The sequence below is a fragment of the Engystomops pustulosus genome, chromosome 8 (genome assembly GCF_040894005.1).
Source record: "Engystomops pustulosus chromosome 8, aEngPut4.maternal, whole genome shotgun sequence".
NCBI classification, from domain to species: Eukaryota; Metazoa; Chordata; class Amphibia; order Anura; family Leptodactylidae; genus Engystomops; species Engystomops pustulosus.
In genome coordinates this window covers 18,771,851-18,793,953 of record NC_092418.1, presented here as the reverse complement: position 1 = coordinate 18,793,953, position 22,103 = coordinate 18,771,851, and the positions used below count along the sequence as shown (strand labels likewise).

General features: G+C 46.4%; 1 protein-coding gene across 2 annotated transcripts in view; it reads left to right on the top strand.

The window, feature by feature from the left end:
• HS3ST6 (heparan sulfate-glucosamine 3-sulfotransferase 6) overlaps window positions 1-10,845 on the top strand; it is a 51,304-nt gene extending 40,459 nt beyond the window's left edge. For both annotated transcript variants that reach the window (XM_072119974.1, XM_072119973.1), the window contains exon 2: window positions 9,898-10,845. In XM_072119974.1, the coding sequence (XP_071976075.1) occupies window positions 9,898-10,516 (619 nt within the window). In that variant the 3' untranslated portion in view covers window positions 10,517-10,845. The remainder of the gene's footprint in view (window positions 1-9,897) is intronic.
• Window positions 10,846-22,103: the final 11,258 nt, after the last annotated feature.

Genomic DNA, 22,103 nt, shown 5'->3' with positions numbered 1-22,103 from the left:
AGGTGGCGCCTGTTTTACTAAAATCTGTCCAGCCACTCAAAAGATATGACCCCCGGCGGTAACATACTATTTTCCCTGGAGGTGTCTCAGTGCAGTATTATTATAGTAATAATGTTTATTTTTTATCAAATTATGCAGTGTTTTACAAATCATAGGGGACAAATACAAATATAACATTACATTACAAACAGTCATATGGAACAATAGGAGTGAGGGCCCTGATCACAAGAGCTTACAGTCTATTAGGATGAGGGGGGGACACAAGAGCTTACAGTCTATGAGGATGAGGGGTGACACAAGAGCTTACAGTCTATGAGGATGAGGGGGTGACACAAGAGCTTACAGTCTATTAGGATGAGTGGGACACAAGAGCTTACAGTCTATGAGGATGAGGGTTGACACAAGAGCTTACAGTCTATGAGGATGAAGGGGGACACAAGAGCTTACAGTCTATGAGGATGAGGGGTGACAGAAGAGCTTGCAGTCTATGAGGATGAGGGGGTGACACAAGAGCTTACAGTCTATGTGGATGAGGGGTGACACAAGAGCTTACAGTCTATGAGGATGAGGGGGGACACAAGAGCTTACAGTCTATGAGGATGAGGGGGTGACACAAGAGCTTACAGTCTATTAGGATGAGTGGGACACAAGAGCTTACAGTCTATGAGGATGAGGGGGTGACACAAGAGCTTACAGTCTATGAGGATGAGGGGGTGACACAAGAGCTTACAGTCTATGAGGATGAGGGGGTGACACAAGAGCTTACAGTCTATGAGGATGAGGGGGTGAGACAAGAGCTTACAGTCTATGAGGATGAGGGGGGGGGACACAAGAGCTTACAGTCTATGAGGATGAGGAGGTGACACAAGAGATTACTGTCTATGAGGATGAGGGGGTGACACAAGAGCTTACAGTCTATGAGGATGAGGGGGGGGGGACACAAGAGCTCAAGTCTATGAGGATGAGGGGGTGACACAAGAGCTTACAGTCCATGAGGATGAGGGGGTGACACAAGAGCTTACAGTCTATAAGGATGAGGGGGTGACACAAGAGCTTACAGTCTATGAGGATGAGGGGGTGACACAAGAGCTTACAGTCTATGAGGATGAGGGGTGACACAAGAGCTTACAGTCTATGAGGATGAGGGGGTGACACAAGAGCTTACAGTCTATTAGGATGAGTGGGACACAAGAGCTTACAGTCTATGAGGATGAGGGTTGACACAAGAGCTTACAGTCTATGAGGATGAAGGGGGACACAAGAGCTTACAGTCTATGAGGATGAGGGGTGACAGAAGAGCTTGCAGTCTATGAGGATGAGGGGGTGACACAAGAGCTTACAGTCTATGTGGATGAGGGGTGACACAAGAGCTTACAGTCTATGAGGATGAGGGGGGGACACAAGAGCTTACAGTCTATGAGGATGAGGGGGGACACAAGAGCTTACAGTCTATGAGGATGAGGGGGTGACACAAGAGCTTACAGTCTATTAGGATGAGTGGGACACAAGAGCTTACAGTCTATGAGGATGAGGGGGTGACACAAGAGCTTACAGTCTATGAGGATGAGGGGGTGACACAAGAGCTTACAGTCTATGAGGATGAGGGGGTGACACAAGAGCTTACAGTCTATGAGGATGAGGGGGTGAGACAAGAGCTTACAGTCTATGAGGATGAGGGGGGGGGGGACACAAGAGCTTACAGTCTATGAGGATGAGGAGGTGACACAAGAGATTACTGTCTATGAGGATGAGGGGGTGACACAAGAGCTTACAGTCTATGAGGATGAGGGGGGGGGGACACAAGAGCTCAAGTCTATGAGGATGAGGGGGTGACACAAGAGCTTACAGTCCATGAGGATGAGGGGGTGACACAAGAGCTTACAGTCTATGAGGATGAGGGGGTGACACAAGAGCTTACAGTCTATGAGGATGAGGGGGTGACACAAGAGCTTACAGTCTATGAGGATGAGGGGTGACACAAGAGCTTACAGTCTATGAGGATGATGGGGGACACAAGAGCTTACAGTCTATGAGGATGAGGGGGTGACACAAGAGCTTACAGTCTATGAGGATGTGGGGGTGATAAAAAGGTATAAGAGCTTATAAATAAAAAGTTCTTGAATAGTAGGCGCTAATTCACATATGAACTTTTGGGGGTTATTCCTTTTGAACAGGTAGACAGATTTTAATAGAACAAACGTTAAATTTATCAATTGCACAGCGGCAAGTAAAACTGACATAAGTTAATGAAAAGAATATTTGTAAGTTCTAGTTCACTATTGATCATTTTAAAATTTTTCTTATAAATATTCAACAAAAAAATTCCATTCCAAATACCTAAGTACCATGCTGAATGCACAACTTCCTAGATCCAGTCACGTCCAGGACTTCTGCTGCAATCCTCGTATAACTTTAACAACTCTCCTATTTTTGGTCCCGGCCTCTCTGTGTAGGAATGTTATTTTTTTCTGTCTCTTTGGATCCGATTTCCACTTCTGTCCCTGTTGGCACCAATGAAAAATCTGCCTGTATTGAGTTACCAATAAAGAGTAAACTTTTAAAAATTTGGGGAATAATAGGAAAAGTGTGTTGAGGCCAAACGCTGTGCTTAAACACTAATAGAGAGGCCTGTAAACCCAGTAGAGCATCCATTGACCGACCCCGATCATCAATGGACCTTTGTAGAACTTTGGAAGAAAATATGGAACACCCGAATCAACTTCCCGAGAACTGAGCCTCTAATTATTCCCAAATTATTTTTGCAGGTGGTTCTTATAACCGTTAATACTCCAATATGGCCAACATTTCAGATACAGTGATGTTTCTAGGTTTGGCCAATCAAATCTCAGGCCGTAGGAATGTAGGGGGATTGGTTGGGTTGGCATTCCCCGTTCGACATTAAGGATCTAGAAGTCCTTGGTGTTGGAGTGGTTCCCTTAGACAAGGGCAAAGAGGACAGTGGGTTGGTTAACTTTACCAATGTTAAGGCAACAAACTTGGCCATTACACATGAGGCAGTAATTGTGGACACTTGTGGTGTCATCTCTGCTGTAGAACCTTCACATTGAGGTATAGTATAGCATAAAATTTACATGTACAGGCAGTCCCCGGGTTACGTACAAGATATTTCTGTAGGTTTGTTCTTAAGTTGAGTTTGTATGTAAGTCAGAACTGTATACTTTACCATTGTAACCCCAGTCAAACTTTTTTTGGTCTCTGTGACAATTGGATTTTAAAAATGTTGGGTTGTCATAAGAACCAGGATAAACAATAAATTACCAAAATCCAGAGGTCCGTTTGTAACTAGGGGTCGTATGTAAGTCAGGTGTTCTTAAGTAGGGGACCGCCTGTGCAAGGAATGGTTGTCTTCAAAAGAGGGTGGTGGACCCATTTAGCCCTTTGGTTCCTTTGCACTGTATGATCCATGGAAGCTGTGCCATCTAGGGTCTTTAGAGCAGGGCGTATTTTATGGACCTTCGGACCACCTGTGTTATTTCTAGTAAAAGCCTATGAACAGGGCTCTACAGATGCCGTCTAACAACGTACAAAGCCCCTTAACTTTACTTTACAAACTATAATGTCTGCTGTTAAACATGAAAGACCTTGGCCTATTCCCTTAAATGCAGGAGAAGTGTACGAGTGCTCGGCAAGACATCTATAAAGCAGGTCATTACATGAGCACCGCCCTTTGATCTAAATCTTATATTATAGGAAAATGAATCCTATAAGAACAAAAGCTTCTTCATGGCCAAATTGCTATAGTAGATGTAAAGAAATGTGCTCCTTTCATGGGTTTCTCCAGTACGCACATGGCTCTAATTCTGGACCCTAGATTATAGGCTGATCATAGAGTTTTGGACCTCCGGTGATCTATAGTGAAACCAGACAGTAAGTGTTAAACTTTCCTGCAGCGCCACTACTGGAGAAATGAAGCATTACACAGTTTCTAATCAAATTAGTTGGTTATCCTTGTAACATAGGACAGGGCAGGTTCTCCAGATATAGAATGTAACCATCCTGAACACAAACTTAGGATGTATGGAAATGGATTTTGTAAACTAGAAAGGGTTAAAAGTATAATGATGGTGGGGTCTGATAGTGCACCCCTTTCAACCAGCTGTTTTAAAAGACGGCAGTGTTCAGAAAAGTTGTGCCATTACTTCGCATGTTGCTTAGCAGAACACTGTATAGTGGTTGTTTTTAGGATCACATATCAGTCCCATTCACGTGAAAGGAATTAAGATGCAACAAGACCATGAGCCCAACGGTGGTAAAGTCACAGCCCCAATGGATACGACCAATCTATGGATATGTCATCAATATAGTAATCCTGGAGAACCACTTTACCGAGAGATTTTTGTTTTGGTCTATGGATTCTCTTACAAAAAAAATACAGTATGATAGTATCATTTGTCATACTATCCTCCTCTGTATTAATTACTTTACAGAGCTTAGTATCTGAAAAGATTTTTACTTAACAGTGTAAACTCTCTATAAGGTCATTAATAAAAGTTTTTAAAAGAAGGGGGCTCAATACTTAACTGGTAACTTCAATCCCATAGGTAACTTTAACCCAATCGGAAAATGTTTTCTATAACTTAGGCTACATTCAGACAATGTATGCCTGCTGTACCGTAGTACTCCTATTACTCACCCCTGCCCCTCTCCATAGGAGTATACAGCACACGGCACCGTATCACGTAGGACATGTCCTATCATTCTATCTTTCTACGGGCTATGGAGCGGTACAGTGCCGCACGTGTGCAGCACTGTACAGGGCCGTGAGCTCATAGAAGTGTATGGGGGACGTATATCGGCTGTATATACGTCCCCCATACATGTGTGTGAATGCAGCTTAAGCCAATTTCTATCCTGAATACACAGATGTTCCCTTTATGCTGCACTGTATGAAACGCCTTGGAAAAATCCAGATACACAGCATCCACAACCTCCCCCACGTCCAGTCTAGAACTTACATCCCCATAGAAGTTGATCAGATTAGTTACAGGACCGATCCCTCATAAATTCAATGCGGATGCTGGGTTATAATGTTATGTACAGTGAGATATTCCAGGATAGCATCTCTAACAAACAAACGGTTTTCAACAACCGTTATTAGACTCACAGGTCTGTAGTTTCCAGGATTGCTTTTTGATCCTTTTTTGTGTATTGGCACCACATTTGCTATGCGCCATTTCTTAAAGAATCTTTTAACATTGAAAAAAAATTAAGGTAAATATTATTTTCATTTAAAATAAAGGAAGAAATGGCAGGCTACTACGTCCTTTCCACATATAAATTGCACCTTGTCATGCTATGGGTCTGCAATATTCACTAGGTGGTGCTCTCCGACTTTAGCAAAAGAACTCTAAGCAACATATGAATCATGAACAAAAGAAGAAGAAGAGTCGGGTCACTCACCAAAAATCGTGAAGGTTTATTGAAGCTGGTTGAGGCAGGTAGAGAATTGCCGGACACGCCACAAACGACGGACCGTTTCGCGCAACAAGCGCTTTTTCAGGTCTGTTAGACCTGAAAAAGCGCTTGTTGCGCGAAACGGTCCGTCGTTTGTGGCGTGTCCGGCAATTCTCTACCTGCCTCAACCAGCTTCAATAAACCTTCACGATTTTTGGTGAGTGACCCGACTCTTCTTCTTCTTTTGTTCATTATTTTCATTTATCTATGGTAATAATAAAAGGCAAAAGAATTTATAATGCAAATTTTTTATTTATCTCAAAAGTTGGAGAATAGGAGAAGTCAGTAAAGTGTGAAAATAGAAAAGTACCGGTAGGCTGATCTTATAAAATGGACAAAAACTCTGCTTGATGCTTCAGATTGTATGTGGATCCAGGATTCTGATAGCTAAAGGCTCCACAGGACGCAGGAGGATTCCTGTATGGTTTAATGTCAGCTCTTCTGCAGGTTGTGTGCCGGGCTCCGTGCTGAAGATACCTGCAGGCGGCACATTCCAGAAGACACTTCGTAAGGTCACTGCATAATGGCGCTAGTTTTATTAAAAGTGACGAAAATACACAGAAAAAAAATACAGGAGGCAAACAGTGTGAGAAAAAGAAAATCAGAATTATCACAGATTAATCGAGACAATTTACAAGAAAATGTGTCAAAATATAGGGGGCAGTATTATAGTAGTTATATTCTTGTACATAGGGGGCAGTATTATAGTATTTATATTCTTGTACATAGGAGCAGTATTATAGTAGTTATATTCCTGTACATAGGGGGCAGTATTATAGTAGTTATATTCTTGTACATAGGGGGCAGTATTATAGTAGTTATATTCTTGTACATAGGGGGCAGTATTATAGTAGTTATATTCTTGTACATAGGGGGCAGTATTATAGTAGTTATATTCTTGTACATAGGGGGCAGTATTATAGTAGTTATATTCCTGTACATAGGAGGCAGTATTATAGTAGTTATATTCTTGTACATAGGGGGCAGTATTATAGTAGTTATATTCCTGTACATAGGGGGCAGTATTATAGTAGTTATATTCTTGTACATAGGATGCAGTATTATAGTAGTTATATTCTTGTACATAGGGGGCAGTATTATAGTAGTTATATTCTTGTACATAGGGGGCAGTATTATAGTAGTTATATTCTTGTACATAGGGGGCAGTATTATAGTAGTTATATTCTTGTACATAGGGGGCAGTATTATAGTAGTTATATTCTTGTACATAGGGGGCAGTATTATAGTAGTTATATTCTTGTACATAGGGGGCAGTATTATAGCAGTTATATTCTTGTACATAGGGGACAGTATTATAGTATTTATATTCCTGTACATAGGGGGCAGTATTATAGTAGTTATATTCTTGTACATAGGGGCAGTATTATAGTGGTTATATTCTTGTACATAGGGGGCAGTATTATAGTAGTTATATTCTTGTACATAGGGGGCAGTATTATAGTAGTTATATTCCTGTACATAGGGGGCAGTATTATAGTAGTTATATTCCTGTACATAGGGGGCAGTATTATAGTAGTTATATTCTTGTACATAGGGGGCAGTATTATAGTAGTTATATTCTTGTACATAGGGGCAGTATTATAGTAGTTATATCCCTGTACATAGGGGCAGTATTATAGTAGTTATATTCTTGTACATAGGGGGCAGTATTATAGTAGTTATATTCCTGTACATAGGGGGCAGTATTATAGTAGTTATATTCCTGTACATAGCGGGCAGTATTGTAGTAGTTCTATTCCTGTACATAGAACGCAGTATTATAGTAGTTATATTCCTGTACATAGGGGGTAGTATTATAGTAGTTATAGTCTTGTACATAGGGGGCAGTAGTATAGTAGTTATATTCTTGTACATAGGGGGCAGTATAGTAGTTATATTCTTGTACATAGGGGGCAGTATTATAGTAGTTATATTCTTGTACATAGGGGGCAGTATTATAGTAGTTATATTCTTGTACATAGGGGGCAGTATTATAGTAGTTATATTCTTGTACATAGGGGGTAGTATTATAGTAGTTATATTCCTGTACACAGGGGGCAGTATTATAGTAGTTATATTCTTGTACATAGGGGGCAGTATTATAGTAGTTATAGTCTTGTACATAGGGGGCAGTATTATAGTAGTTATATTCTTGTACATAGGGGGCAGTATTAAAGTAGTTATATTCTTGTAAGTGGTGCATGGTACGATTATAATATTTCTGTATATTATACCACTTGTATCTTCAGTTATAGAGTGGATAAGTCTTGGAAATAATATGCAGACATAATTGCAGTATCTATGACAGGTTCAGTATTGGATGACAACAGTTCTGGGGTTTACTTGAGGAGAAGGACAGGAAGATAACGATTAAAATGTCTTGTACCCTCCGCTGCTGCAGCAGGAAATCCCAGTGTAGGTTATTATTTCCACAAATTTTCTATCTGGCTGCAGTCAGTATTTCCAGGTCTTCTCTATTCTTAGGTCCCAGGAGCGACAGAAAGTGAATATACAGCACTTTAGTTTAATCATTTTTATAAATACAAAACACATCTCTTCTTCTGGGCTCTTCTTCTGTGCAGCAGCTAAATCTTTCCTGAATTGACCTTGTCCGGAAATCATTATCTATACACTTGTGTGCACAGGGGCATCTTATATCACCCGGTTTTTACATCATTTTTTCCTCTCACACTTGGTAAAACATTCATTTTATATTTATTTATAAGTTTTATATGTTAAAATATACGAGTTTGTGGAGATCCTTCTTTCTAACTCATACACAGGTTCGGTTTCCACAATTTCCTCTGTGTTTTTAGAGGTTATAACTAATTATTTTTGACTCTTGTACAGTGGATTATATTCTGCCCGTGGTGCGATGCGTCTGCTGCGTGGCTCCGTCTGTATCATCTCTTGCGCCTTTTCCCTGGATCTGTATTTTTTTCTTGTTCATGATATTGGGGCACATTTACTTACCCGGTCCCGTCGCGATCCAGTGGTGTGTTCTCTGACGCTCATTCGGGTCTGCTGGGATTCACTAAGGTCCATGCGCTCAATATCCACCAGGTGTCGCTGCTGCGCCGAGGTCTGCCGGAGTTCACCTTCTTCACCTACCGGTGCATGTAAGTGCTGATCTTGCGACACAATTTTTTTTTTAATTCCGCGGTTTTTCTGAATCCGTCGGGTTGTCCGATGGCCACGTCCCCAATTTCTGTCACGTGAAAGACACAATCCGATCGCGTGTGCCAAAATCCCGGGGCAATTCAGGGCAAATCAGAAATTGACGGGAAACCCGACGTAAGTGCGCGAATCGGACCCTTAGTAAATGGGCCCCATTATCTTTTGCTAATCGTGACCCTAATGTTTGAGCTACCTTGGCAAAGCTTTATTGGGCGTGTAGATAAAATCGCACAGACTTGACTATTTTGTTGTAATAGGAAGTTACAAATCTGGAAGGCAGCCCCTGTGGAGGACATATTGTTAGCACTTGGGTTCTCCCAAGATCTGAAAAACCACCAAATGGAAAATAGAACATCTTGACAGAAAAGGACAATTATTGGACTTTCATTTGATGTTTATTTTTTTGCCTTTTTAATAAATGTCAAGTTAAATCTCTTTGTTCACTTTAAAGGAAACTCCAGGAGAGGATAGAAAATCCTCACTGTCAGCCCCCCCCCCATCCCCCCCATACAGCTGGATCAAAGGAAAGAAATATGTAACATGAAAACAATCAGCTCAAAAGTTATTTGCAAGGGAAAAAACATTTTATATAGTGGGCCCCCTTTTCAGGACCCTTATCTTTTGGTCATAGAGTGTCTCGCTATAGAAGATCTTTTCAGTCATGCATTACACAGGAATGCATTGACGTGAATGGGCACCAAGTAATACCTTCTTTCACCTGTGGTGGCACTGCAGGGAGATGTGACACTTCTCATGTTTACACCTGATTGTCAGGGTTCCTAGCAAATAGGCACTTGATGATCTGCTGTTATTCAGGGGACCGATTTAAGTTTGGATTTGTCCAGAACACAGAACCCCTTAAACAGATACTTATGCTGAGTCACAATTCCATAGTCAAAGTGAAATAGTAGCACGTAGGGGCCAACTCTTCAGTTGTCCTTTAAGCAGCTACTTTGGATTGACAAATCGGTAGTTTTGGACTCCCCAGAGGTGAGACCACAATCGCACCAGTTTTGTGTCACGGCTGTTGACAAGACAGTAAGAAATGTGCACTTAAAGGGGCGTGTTAGTGCTTAGTCGGAGTTTTTGCGCTCTATGTTAAAGGTTCACCTAAAAAAGATGCTGCACACTTCTGCCCGCCCTGCACTTAGTGCAGTTTTCCTCACTTTTTATACATCAGGGTCTGTATGTTATGTGCATATCAGGTTGAAGCTAACATATGTTGTTTCTTCTTCTTTTTTTTAGGAACTTAATGCCTCGGACTTTAGAAGGACAAATTACGATGGAGAAGACTCCAAGTTACTTCGTAACCCCAGAGGCACCGAGACGAATTTACAACATGTCCAAGGACACAAAGCTCATAGTGGTGGTCAGGAATCCAGTGACCAGGGCCATCTCTGACTACACACAGACACTGTCAAAAACGCCATCCTTGCCTACCTTCCAAGCTTTGGCTTTCAAGAACAGCAGCCTGGGGACCATTGATACCACCTGGAGCGCCATCCGTATTGGCATCTATGCTAAGCACTTAGAGAACTGGCTCCAGTACTTCCCTCTTTCAAAATTCCTTTTTGTCAGTGGGGAGAGACTCGTGAGTGACCCCGCCGGGGAGATGGGCCGAGTTCAGGACTTTTTGGGGCTAAAGAGGGTTATAACCGATAAACATTTTTATTTCAACAAAACCAAGGGATTTCCTTGTCTGAAGAAGCCAGAAGGAAGTAGCAAGCCAAGATGTCTAGGCAAATCCAAGGGTCGTCCACATCCTGATATAGATAAGACACTTTTATTACGTCTTCAGGACTTCTACCGACCATACAACATGAAGTTTTACCAGATGACCGGCCAAAACTTTGGCTGGGACTGACGTTTCCATTGATTGGAATTCTATCTTTTATATGATGAAATGGGGCATTCACATGAGGGGATGATGTATCATCCCTCTACCGGGAGGACAACTATGTCCAATCCCAACCTTGAAAACAATGGTAGGGAGTAAATGGCTATTAGCTATTGTAAACTTACAATCACTTTTGCTCACTTGTGGACTTGCACATGACTAGGTTGGGCATTTTTTTTTACTATTGTAATATGTATTTATATCAGAGTGAACATTATATATACCGATGGTGTAGAGACCAATACTTCAAGCACAAGTAATAAAAAAAAATCTGAGCAAGGTCCTATGCGGGTGGTGTTTGATCAAACAATTGGCAAGGGCATGACAGTAGGAAGGTTCAATGCTTTGAGAGAGTATAGACGGTCCCATATAAGGTTGGACTCGATGGACTTGCGTCTTTTTCCAGCCTTATATTATTATATATACTATATTTGTTATATGAGGAGGCCTATACCAATGATATATAATAGTACATAGGCCCTTGTTATGGATTTGGCTTTGTGGCACAGGCGGTGGTGTCTCTAGCCGAACCCTCTTATTTTGTGGTTTAAGTGGTTGCCTACATGATATGTGGTCACAGTTGGCCATGTCTTTAAGTTTAGGCTCACAACTTTCAAGTGGAGTGTAAGAATTATTAGGTCACATTGAACAATAGAGGATTCTTCCAAAAAGTTTAATTCACACCACAGGATAGCATCATGGAGTTGTAGACACCTCCGTCAATTTTAAGGTCAGACAGTTGTGTATTGCGGTTGCACTCGTGGAATCTTCTCAAAAACATCTCAACAAATGTTAATAGTTTGGTAGATGCCTCCGAAAAGCTGATGTCAACAAATAATATACTGGATTCCTCCATAAGTCGAAGTGATATTGGTGGACGCCCTCAAACTTTGAGATCATACAAACCAATAGTGTAATGGATTCCCTTGACTAAATCAAGTCCCTTGACTTGATGTGTTGGGTGCCTCATATAAGTTGACATCACCAAACATGATGATGTAGGAAATCCTTTGCCCAAAATATAAGGTCAATAAAGTTTGATAACATGGTGCATTCCTAAATGTTTAGGTCAATGAAGGTCAAAGTATAGTGGATCCCCCCATAATTCAATGATGTGGCAGATCCTCATAAAAAATTGAGGTTGCAGAAGGTCAGTTCAGTCTGGAGGATCCCCCCCCCTAAAATTTGTAGGGAAACGTTTGAAGAACCCAGTATCGAGGTTACAAATGTTGATGATATGAAATGGTTGGAAATAATTTGAAAGTATTTCCAATATTGTGTGAACGTGTAACACATTCCTTATTGCTTCTGACCTCCCCGTGCTCCTGGCTTCCTATATCCGCACCTTGCTTACCCCTGACTTTGTGCGCTGATTATTGGAGGCCGATCACGCAGCTTTTCTTGACCTATTTCCTCTTCTGAGAGACCTGCAGAAAGCAGAACACATTAGTATCTGTGGGAACACATTCCTGCAGTCTTACCTTACTCCGGCTCTCGCACCCAGGGCCAATACTATGAGAAGCTGCCATTCAGTACAGGGCCCAGAGCAGAAAACAATGGCTGTCCTCCGGTGAATCATCGCACTTTGAAATACAATCACAAAGAAAAGGCAGTGAAAGAGGAGACGGGGCTGCGCTGTTATACAGGGAACACATGAAAGGTAATGGGAGAGCATCAAAATACTGCATACCGCTCTCTACTGGAGGAGGAGACATGTCCTTTCATGTTCACTATCAGGGGCTTAGCTATAGGGGGTGCGTAGGTATCAGCCACACCAGAGCTCTAGTGCCTCGAGTTTCCAAATAATCTCAAAAAGACTATAGTATTATACTGTAAATGGCACATACTAGGTGGGTGACATACCAATTACAAGCCTAGGGTAATTCTTCTGTGATCAGGGAGGAATGGTACTGTCAGAAAAGTGTGCCACAAAGCAAGAGCACCCCCAGCAAAGTGTGCCACCAAGGAAGAGCACCCCCAGCAAAGTGTGCCACCAAGGAAGAGCACCCCCAGCAAAGTGTGCCACCAAGGAAGAGCACCCCCAGCGAAGTGTGCCACCAAGGAAGAGCACCCCCAGCAAAGTGTGCCACCAAGGAAGAGCACCCCCAGCAAAGTGTGCCACGAAGCAAGAGCACCCCCAGCGAAGTGTGTCACAAAGCAAGAGCACCCCCAGCAAAATGTGTCACGAAACAAGAGCACCCCCAGCAAAATGTGTCACCAAGCAAGAGTACTCCCAGCAAAGTGTGCCACCAAGCAAGAGTACACCCAGCAAAGTGTGCCACCAAGCAAGAGCACCCCCAGCAAAGTGTGCCACCAAGCAAGAGTACTCCCAGCAAAGTGTGCCACCAAGCAAGAGTACACCCAGCAAAGTGTGCCACCAAGCAAGAGCACCCCCAGCGAAGTGTGCCACCAGGGAAGAGCACCCCCAGCGAAGTGTGCCACCAAGCAAGAGCACCCCCAGCGAAGTGTGCCACCAAGCAATAGCACCCCAAGCGAAGTGTGTCACCAAGGAAAAGCACCCCCAGCAAAGTGTGCCACCAAGCAAGAGCACCCCCAGCGAAGTGTGACACCAAGGAAGAGCACCCCCAGAGAAGTGTGCCACCAGGGAAGAGCACCCCCAGAGAAGTGTGCCACCAGGGAAGAGCACCCCCAGCAAAGTGTGTCACCAAGCAAGAGTACTCCCAGCAAAGTGTGCCACCAAGCAAGAGCACCCCCAGCGAAGTGTGTCACCAAGCAAGTGCACCCCCAGCGAAGTGTGTCACCAAGCAAGAGCATCCCCAGCGAAGTGTGTCACCAAGCAAGAGCATCCCCAGCGATGTGTGCCACGGTGATGGAGGAGATCCACCGTGGTAGAGCAATGCTATCAAGTAAGGCAGCTAAAGTAAGAGAACGGATCCCCCCGCCATGGAAGGGAATGGTTGTATGACCAGCTAAGGATGTCACCAAGGAAATAAACAGGGAAGTGTGCCATAGTGAAGGAAGTATACCACCAGTGGAGAGTGCCACTATGGCAGAGCGTTACATTCAGGGAAGGCAGCTAATATAAGAGAACTGATCCCCCCATGGAAGGGAATGGTGGTATGATCAGGGAAGGGTGCTATAGTCAGTGATACATAGGTGCCATCAGTGCAGCTGGAAAAATTATTCTCACCCCAGTTCTTGAACCTCTCTGACGTCGACCTCTTCGAATTGAAAATAAATGGATTCTATCGTCTTCAAAAAGGGGCAATACTACACAGTAGGCTGAACAATGAGGTAATTCTGGAGGCTAAAATATCCCTCCCAGGGATGATTATGTGAACATCAGGTGTGCAGACATCCCAATGCCAGTATGCTGCTGGTAAAGCTGTGCTGACAACAAACATTTATGTGCCATCTATACACAAAGACCTGGTGTGAAGAAGCCCTGGGGCACTTTCTACTTTGACTGATCTGCGCAGTCAGATGTACACCTGACGACGACCCCTAATGAGCCTGATTTGTGTAATGAATGGAGGAACACCTCATTAACCTCTAATGATCACCGCATGATTAGCGCCTTTGAGTTTTCCATTACCCAATTACACATATCAGGAAATCTCCGAAACGAGACAGGGCTATTGGATTCCCTTCATGACGGATTAATGCTTACACAGTATTTTGTGCGAGTTTTTGCACATTTGTCTGGATAACACATGCAATAAAATCCGACTCCACCCGGATCTTATAAAAGGTCTGGAGAAAATGTGTTTAATCCCAAATCCCATTCCCAAAGGAAGATTAGATGTGCGGAGCTGTTTGCACTGTGGGTGTAAGGTAGAGATGATATGACCTCTAGGAACTTATTCTCTATAACTCTATAGTATAAAAAGCCCATCTAATAGCCCCCCAAATCTTTACGTCAAAGGTCAGGGGCCAAATTGTCCTCCTAGTAGCTTATTCAACTCTTGGTAGGGGTTTTCAACATTAACATCTAAGCTTCCTGAACAAGGTCGGCTCCAGGTTTCATTAGGCCCCTGGGCGGCAGAGCCTCAGTGGGCCCCTTTACAGTGAACTCACGTGGCGGCATTAAAAATTCTGAAGTCTCATGTTCCCTAATATATTCCCTAGTTTATCAACCCAAACAGCCCATCATGGTTATTTTATATAAAGCCTCCTCACCCCTATGGATGCATTGGATACAGCCCCAGGATGGTTATTTCATATAAGGCCCCCCTTACCTCCTATGGATTGAGTATGTGGGCCCCCCTGGCAGCTCTGGGCCCTGGCACTTGGCCTGGTAATGGCGCCAGCCCTGTTTCTGAACTAGTGACCACCCAGTGCCTTCCATATTACCAATACATGTCTAACCTGTGCAGCTATACAGGGCCACACCGAACATCATGTCTCAGAATTTTTGGGGCTTGTAATCACTCTATTATCATTCACAGGCGAGTATAATACCTCTATAGTACATGGGCCTGACACAACAGCTCCACTTATCTCAGCTTCATGAACTAGTGACCACTTGGTGCCTTCCATATTACGGACAAATAGTGATGGCTACAGTATCCCTGTGTAGTGTGTGAATGAGCCCCGCAAGCAGGTGGACCCCCGCAATTTAATAAATAGAGGTGCTAGCCCACCACAGGCTCATACCATGCTGCGTGATCCCTACAGTCTACACATGGACAGTCCTCTGCCAGACTTGCTGACACCTGTAGTTCTCCGCACTATAGAAGGGTGTTGGGTTTCCTTACACATCTGCAGCAGCTGCTTTCTAACAATGGGCGAACATCATGCGTCCCCCGGAGAATTTGTCTTAGCCTGACAGGGGGCCGCTGTGTTTACAGCAACATAAAGGGCGCAAATGACATGAAATCAATCGCAGCCCCGGCTGTGCACACAAGGCAGAGCTGCGCTCACTGTACTGCGCTATTTTAAGGTCACTGCTGAAAGGCCGATGATGGAGCGGGGAAGTTTTATAGGAAACAGAAAGAGCAATGAGGACGTCCCAGATGTGTCAGGATCTCACCGGAGATGTGGATATTTATAATACAGCCCCCCCCCCCCCAGTACTGCTCGCTGTGTATCTGCCATATATAGGTGTATACCCACAGTATTATATACTACAACTCCTAGCATGCCCAGAGGTGCACTATAATCCCGGGGTGTAGTGCTTGTGCAAATACCTAATATCATTTATATTCCCCCAGTACCAGTTGTCCTATTCTATTGTCCCAGTCCCTGGTTGTCTAGTAGTTTGGCGCCCCAGTCCCTGGTGTCTATTGGTTTGGTGCCCCAGTCCCTGGTGTCTAGAGGTTTGGTGCCCCAGTCCCTGGTGTCTAGTGGTTTGGTGCCCCAGTCCCTGGTGTCTAGAGATTTGGTGTCCCAATCCCTGGTGTCTAGTGGTTTAATGCCCCAGTCACCGGTGTCTAGTGGTTTGTTGTCCCAGTCCCTGGTGTCTAGTGGTTTGGTGCCACGGTCCCTTGTATCTAGTGGTTTGTTGTCCCAGTCCCTGGTGTCTAGTGGTTTGGTGCCACAGTGGTTTGGTGCCCCAGTCCCTGGTGTCTAGTGCTTTAGTACCCCAGTCCCTGGTGTCTAGTGGTTTGGGTCCCAACCCCTTGTGTCTTGTTGTTTGGTGCCCTAGTCCCTGGTTGCTAAGAAGTTTTGTTGTCCCAGTCCCTGTTGTCTAGTAGTGGCAGTTCCATAGCTCCCCCTAGTGGTGGCAGCTCCATAGCTCCTCCTAGTGGTGGCAGAATTTTCTTATTACCTCTATGTCTATAGAGAAGATTTTGAGCTGTGAAACTGAAAAAACTGAGCTCTGATCAATACAAAGATAAGTACAATATTTGATTTGGCACATAACTTTAAACTGATATATACAAATAGACTTCCCCTCTAAGAGCCTCTTAGTAGGGTCTGTATTGGGTAACCCTAGATAGTGTCAGGGCCCTGTATCCATGACCCGCTCACAGGGGTTTGTTGTTCTCCCCCAAGTAACGGACTGCGCTCCCTCGTTCTCTCCTTTGTCTCCGGGTAAGACATCCGACCGTAATATTCTCACCCCCCGCAGAAGTTTTTTTTTTCTTCCAGACTTTCCCAAGTGCCGGCATCGCTGTGGAAATGGTGAAACAGATCCTATTTATCAGCTGAGTGGCCACATTCAGAGGCGGCTTCATTCATATGTAAAGCGGAGCGGCCCGGGGTCCCAGGCAGCAGTGAATAAAAGCGACACTAATATCCGAACAGGGGAACCTTCTATAGCAACACAATTCTATGTAGACTGTGCCATGTGAAACGGCCCCCATTACCCGGCAATCAATGGCCCTCAATAGGCTTCAGCCAGGAGCTGGGGGATGTATGGCAGAGGGGATTAAGACTTCTCAAGGGTTACACAAACCCTTCACCTACCAAAAAAATACAAGAAACAAAACTAATTGCTGCCCCTCATTCAGGTCGGTCAAGTATTTCTATTCATGGCGGGAGTGAGAAGCCACTTATTGTATTGTCCGCGGTAAATGCCCACTTCATTAGCCGGACACAAAGAGGGGGCGCCCTCACAGCCGCCAGGAAGGAGAAGGGGCGCCCTCACAGCCGCCAGGAAGGAGAAGGGGCTCCCTCACAGCCGCCAGGAAGGAGAAGGGGCTCCCTCACAGCCGCCAGGAAGGAGAAGGGGCGCCCTCACAGCCGCCAGGAAGGAGAAGGGGCTCCCTCACAGCCGCCAGGAAGGAGAAGGGGCGCCCTCACAGCCGCCAGGAAGGAGAAGGGGCGCCCTCACAGCCGCCATAAAGGGAGAAGGGGCACCCTCACAGCCGCCAGGAAGGAGAAGGGGCGCCCTCACAGCCGCCAGGAAGGAGAAGGGGCACCCTCACAGCCGCCAGGAAGGAGAAGGGGCTCCCTCACAGCCGCCAGGAAGGAGAAGGGGCGCCCTCACAGCCGCCAGGAAGGAGAAGGGGCGCCCTCACAGCCGCCAGGAAGGAGAAGGGGCTCCCTCACAGCCGCCAGGAAGGAGAAGGGGCTCCCTCACAGCCGCCAGGAAGGAGAAGGGGCGCCCTCACAGCCGCCAGGAAGGAGAAGGGGCGCCCTCACAGCCGCCATAAAGGGAGAAGGGGCACCCTCACAGCCGCCAGGAAGGAGAAGGGGCGCCCTCACAGCCGCCAGGAAGGAGAAGGGGCGCCCTCACAGCCGCCAGGAAGGAGAAGGGGCTCCCTCACAGCCGCCAGGAAGGAGAAGGGGCGCCCTCACAGCCGCCAGGAAGGAGAAGGGGTGCCCTCACAGCCGCCAGGAAGGAGAAGGGGCGCCCTCACAGCCGCCAGGAAGGGGAAGGGGTGCCCTCACAGCCGCCAGGTAGGAGAAGGGGCTCCCTCACAGCCGCCAGGAAGGAGAAGGGGCTCCCTCACAGCCGCCAGGAAGGAGAAGGGGCGCCCTCACAGCCGCCAGGAAGGAGAAGGGGCTCCCTCACAGCCGCCAGGAAGGAGAAGGGGCGTCCTCACAGCCGCCAGGAAGGAGAAGGGGCTCCCTCACAGCCGCCAGGAAGGAGAAGGGGCGCCCTCACAGCCGCCAGGAAGGAGAAGGGGCGCCCTCACAGCCGCCATAAAGGGAGAAGGGGCACCCTCATAGCCGCCAGGAAGGAGAAGGGGCGCCCTCACAGCCGCCAGGAAGGAGAAGGGGCACCCTCACAGCCGCCAGGAAGGAGAAGGGGCTCCCTCACAGCCGCCAGGAAGGAGAAGGGGCGCCCTCACAGCCGCCAGGAAGGAGAAGGGGCGCCCTCACAGCCGCCAGGAAGGAGAAGGGGCTCCCTCACAGCCGCCAGGAAGGAGAAGGGGCTCCCTCACAGCCGCCAGGAAGGAGAAGGGGCGCCCTCACAGCCGCCAGGAAGGAGAAGGGGCGCCCTCACAGCCGCCATAAAGGGAGAAGGGGCACCCTCACAGCCGCCAGGAAGGAGAAGGGGCGCCCTCACAGCCGCCAGGAAGGAGAAGGGGCGCCCTCACAGCCGCCAGGAAGGAGAAGGGGCTCCCTCACAGCCGCCAGGAAGGAGAAGGGGCGCCCTCACAGCCGCCAGGAAGGAGAAGGGGTGCCCTCACAGCCGCCAGGAAGGAGAAGGGGCGCCCTCACAGCCGCCAGGAAGGGGAAGGGGTGCCCTCACAGCCGCCAGGTAGGAGAAGGGGCTCCCTCACAGCCGCCAGGAAGGAGAAGGGGCTCCCTCACAGCCGCCAGGAAGGAGAAGGGGCGCCCTCACAGCCGCCAGGAAGGAGAAGGGGCTCCCTCACAGCCGCCAGGAAGGAGAAGGGGCGTCCTCACAGCCGCCAGGAAGGAGAAGGGGCTCCCTCACAGCCGCCAGGAAGGAGAAGGGGCGCCCTCACAGCCGCCAGGAAGGAGAAGGGGCTCCCTCACAGCCGCCAGGAAGGGAGAAGGGGCGCCCTCACAGCCGCCAGGAAGGAGAAGGGGCTCCCTCACAGCCGCCAGGAAGGGAGAAGGGGCGCATTCACAGCCGCCAGGAAGGAGAAGGGTCGCCCTCATAGCCGCCAGGAAGGGAGAAGGGGCGCCCTCACAGCCGCCAGGAAGGAGAAGGGGCGCCCTCACAGCTGCCGGGAAGGAGAAGGGGCGCCCTCACAGCTGCCAGGAAGGGAGAAGGGGCGCATTCACAGCTGCCAGGAAGGAGAAGGGGCGCCCTCAAAGCCGCCAGGAAGGGAGAAGGGGTGCAGCTAGCTCATGTGTGTATTAGGAGGTCCTGCAGCTGCTCATGTGTGTATTATGAGGTTCTGCAGCAGCTGTGGTGTGTATGGTAAGGTTCTGCAGAAGCTGAGGTGTCTATGGTGAGCTTCTGCAGTAGCTGAGGTGTGTATGATGTTCTGCAGTAGCTGATGTGTGTATTATGATGTTCTGCAGCAGCTGAGGTGTGTATGATGATGTTCTGAAGTAGCTGGGGTGTGTATGGTGATGTTCTGCAGCAGCTGAGATGTGTATGGTGAGGTCCTGCAATAGCTGAGGTGTATGATGATGTTCTGCAGTAGCTGGGGTGTGTGTGGCGATGTTCTGCAGCAGCTGAGGTGTGTATGATGAGGCAGTAGCTGAGGTGTGTATTAGGATATTCTGCATCAGCTGAGGCATGAATTATGATGTTCTGCAGTAGTTGAGGTGTGTATTATGATGTTCTGCAGTAGCTGAAGTGGGTATAATGATGTTCTGCAGCAGCTGAAGTGTGTATTATGATGTTCTGCAGTAGCTGAGGTGGGTATGATGATGTTCTGCAGCAGCTGAGGTGTGTATTATGATGTTCTGCAGTAGCTGAGGTGTGCATTATGATGTTCTGCAGTAGCTGAGGTGGGTATGATGATGTTCTGCAGCAGCTGAGGTGTGTATGACGATGTTCTGCAGCAGCTGAGGCGTGCATTATGATGTTCTGCAGTAGCTGAGGGGTGTATTATGATGTTCTGCAGTAGCTGAGGTGTGTATTATGATGTTCTGCAGTAGCTGAGGTGTGTATTATGATGTTCTGCAGTAGCTGAGGTGTGTATGACGATGTTCTGCAGCAGCTGAGGTGTGTATGATGATGTTTTGCAGCAGCTGAGGTGTGTATGATGATGTTCTGCAGCTGCTCAAGTGTGTATTATGAGGTTCTGCAGCAGCTGAGGTGTGTATGGTAAGGTTCCGCAGCAGCTGAGGTGTCTATGGTGAGGTCCTGCACTAGCTGAGGTGTGTATGACGATGTTCTGCAGTAGCTGAGGTATATATGGTGAGGTTCTGCAGCAGGTGAGGTGTGTTTTATTACAATGTTCCGCAGTAGCTGAGGTGTGTATGATGTTCTGCAGTAGCTGATGTGTGTATTATGATGTTCTGCAGCAGCTGAGGTGTGTATGATGATGTTCTGAAGTAGCTGGGGTGTGTATGGTGATGTTCTGCAGCAGCTGAGATGTGTATGGTGAGGTCCTGCAATAGCTGAGGTGTATGATGATGTTCTGCAGTAGCTCGGGTGTGTGTGGCGATGTTCTGCAGCAGCCGAGGTGTGTATGATGAGGCAGTAGCTGAGGTGTATATTAGGATATTCTGCATCAGCTGAGGCATGAATTATGATGTTCTGCAGTAGTTGAGGTGTGTATTATGATGTTCTGCAGTAGCTGAGGTGGGTATGATGATGTTCTGCAGCAACTGAGGTGTGTATTATGATGTTCTGCAGTAGCTGAGGTGGGTATGATGATGTTCTGCAGCAGCTGAGGTGTGTATTATGATGTTCTGCAGTAGCTGAGGTGTGTATTATGATGTTCTGCAGTAGCTGAGGTGGGTATGATGATGTTCTGCAGCAGCTGAGGCGTGCATTATGATGTTCTGCAGTAGATGAGGTGTGTATTATGATGTTCTGCAGTAGCTGAGGTGTGTATTATGATGTTCTGCAGTAGCTGAGGTGGGTATGATGATGTTCTGCAGCAGCTGAGTTGTGTATGACGATGTTCTGCAGCAGCTGAGGTGTGTATTATGATGTTCTGCAGTAGCTGAGGTGTGTATGATGATGTTCTGCAGCAGCTGAGGTGTGTATGATGTGAGGTTCAGATATATTAGTAATTATATTCCTCTGACTTGTATGATAATGATACATCTACTATGGCTCAGCATCACATATACCTCTCATACTATACTATAGCATGTCATGGCTGCGGTATTATACGGTATGTTTTACTGTTTTGCTCTGAGCTGCCAATTACAGTTGTACTTTGCTGCAGGGTCACAGAGCCGGGTCGGCCCAGAACCCATTACTAGTCTGCTCATTCCTGGAATTTGACCCTGCCAATCTTTTATATAGACATCAAAATCCAGAGCTGGAAGTGTCTGTGCACCCATGGGAGTCACAGCCTCCTACCCTGCTGGAAACCACAGGGATGTGGGGTTATTACAGGCAGAAGCCGCTCACTTGACCTTTCACCCCTGTAGAGGGTTTTGCCAATTCTTGTGATTTTCCTGCAGATAGTTTTCCACATTGTGGTTTGTTTTTACATGTGGAGGGTTAATGTCCAAAAACCACAGAGAAAGAGGACTCCATCTTCTTCATTGTGCACATCTACATGTAATGGCAGATATTCAGCTCTGCAAAATCAACAATGAGACCTCAACCCAGACTTGAGACTGCAAACATCCCTGCTTCACCAGAAAAGTTGGCTTTGTACCCAAAGAAAGGAAAAAAGGTGTTAGAGATCGGCCAAGTTTACAGAGCAGGTAATTCCTGCCACTATAGCAGTGATGGGCAACCTTTTGAGCTTGGTGTGTCAAAATTCGCCAAAAAACCGAGCATAACTCGGGTGGTGTGTCACCTTGACAAAAAAACATAATTTTGTGATATTTATAGTTTAAATAACAAATATGTATACTATTTAACTTCTAGGGTACTTTAACCGTAGGTTGTCTGATTGATCCTACCATGTACTGGCATACTACAGTATGGCAGTATATGGGGATTTTCCCAATCATCTATTACTATGTGCAAATCGCACATTGTACTAGGTCGGTTACAATCAGACAGGTGTGGAAATGCTTAGTAACCTGTGAACTTTCTGTCATGAAAGTTCACAGGTTATAGCGAGGGCGCTGGCGCCGCTGTCTG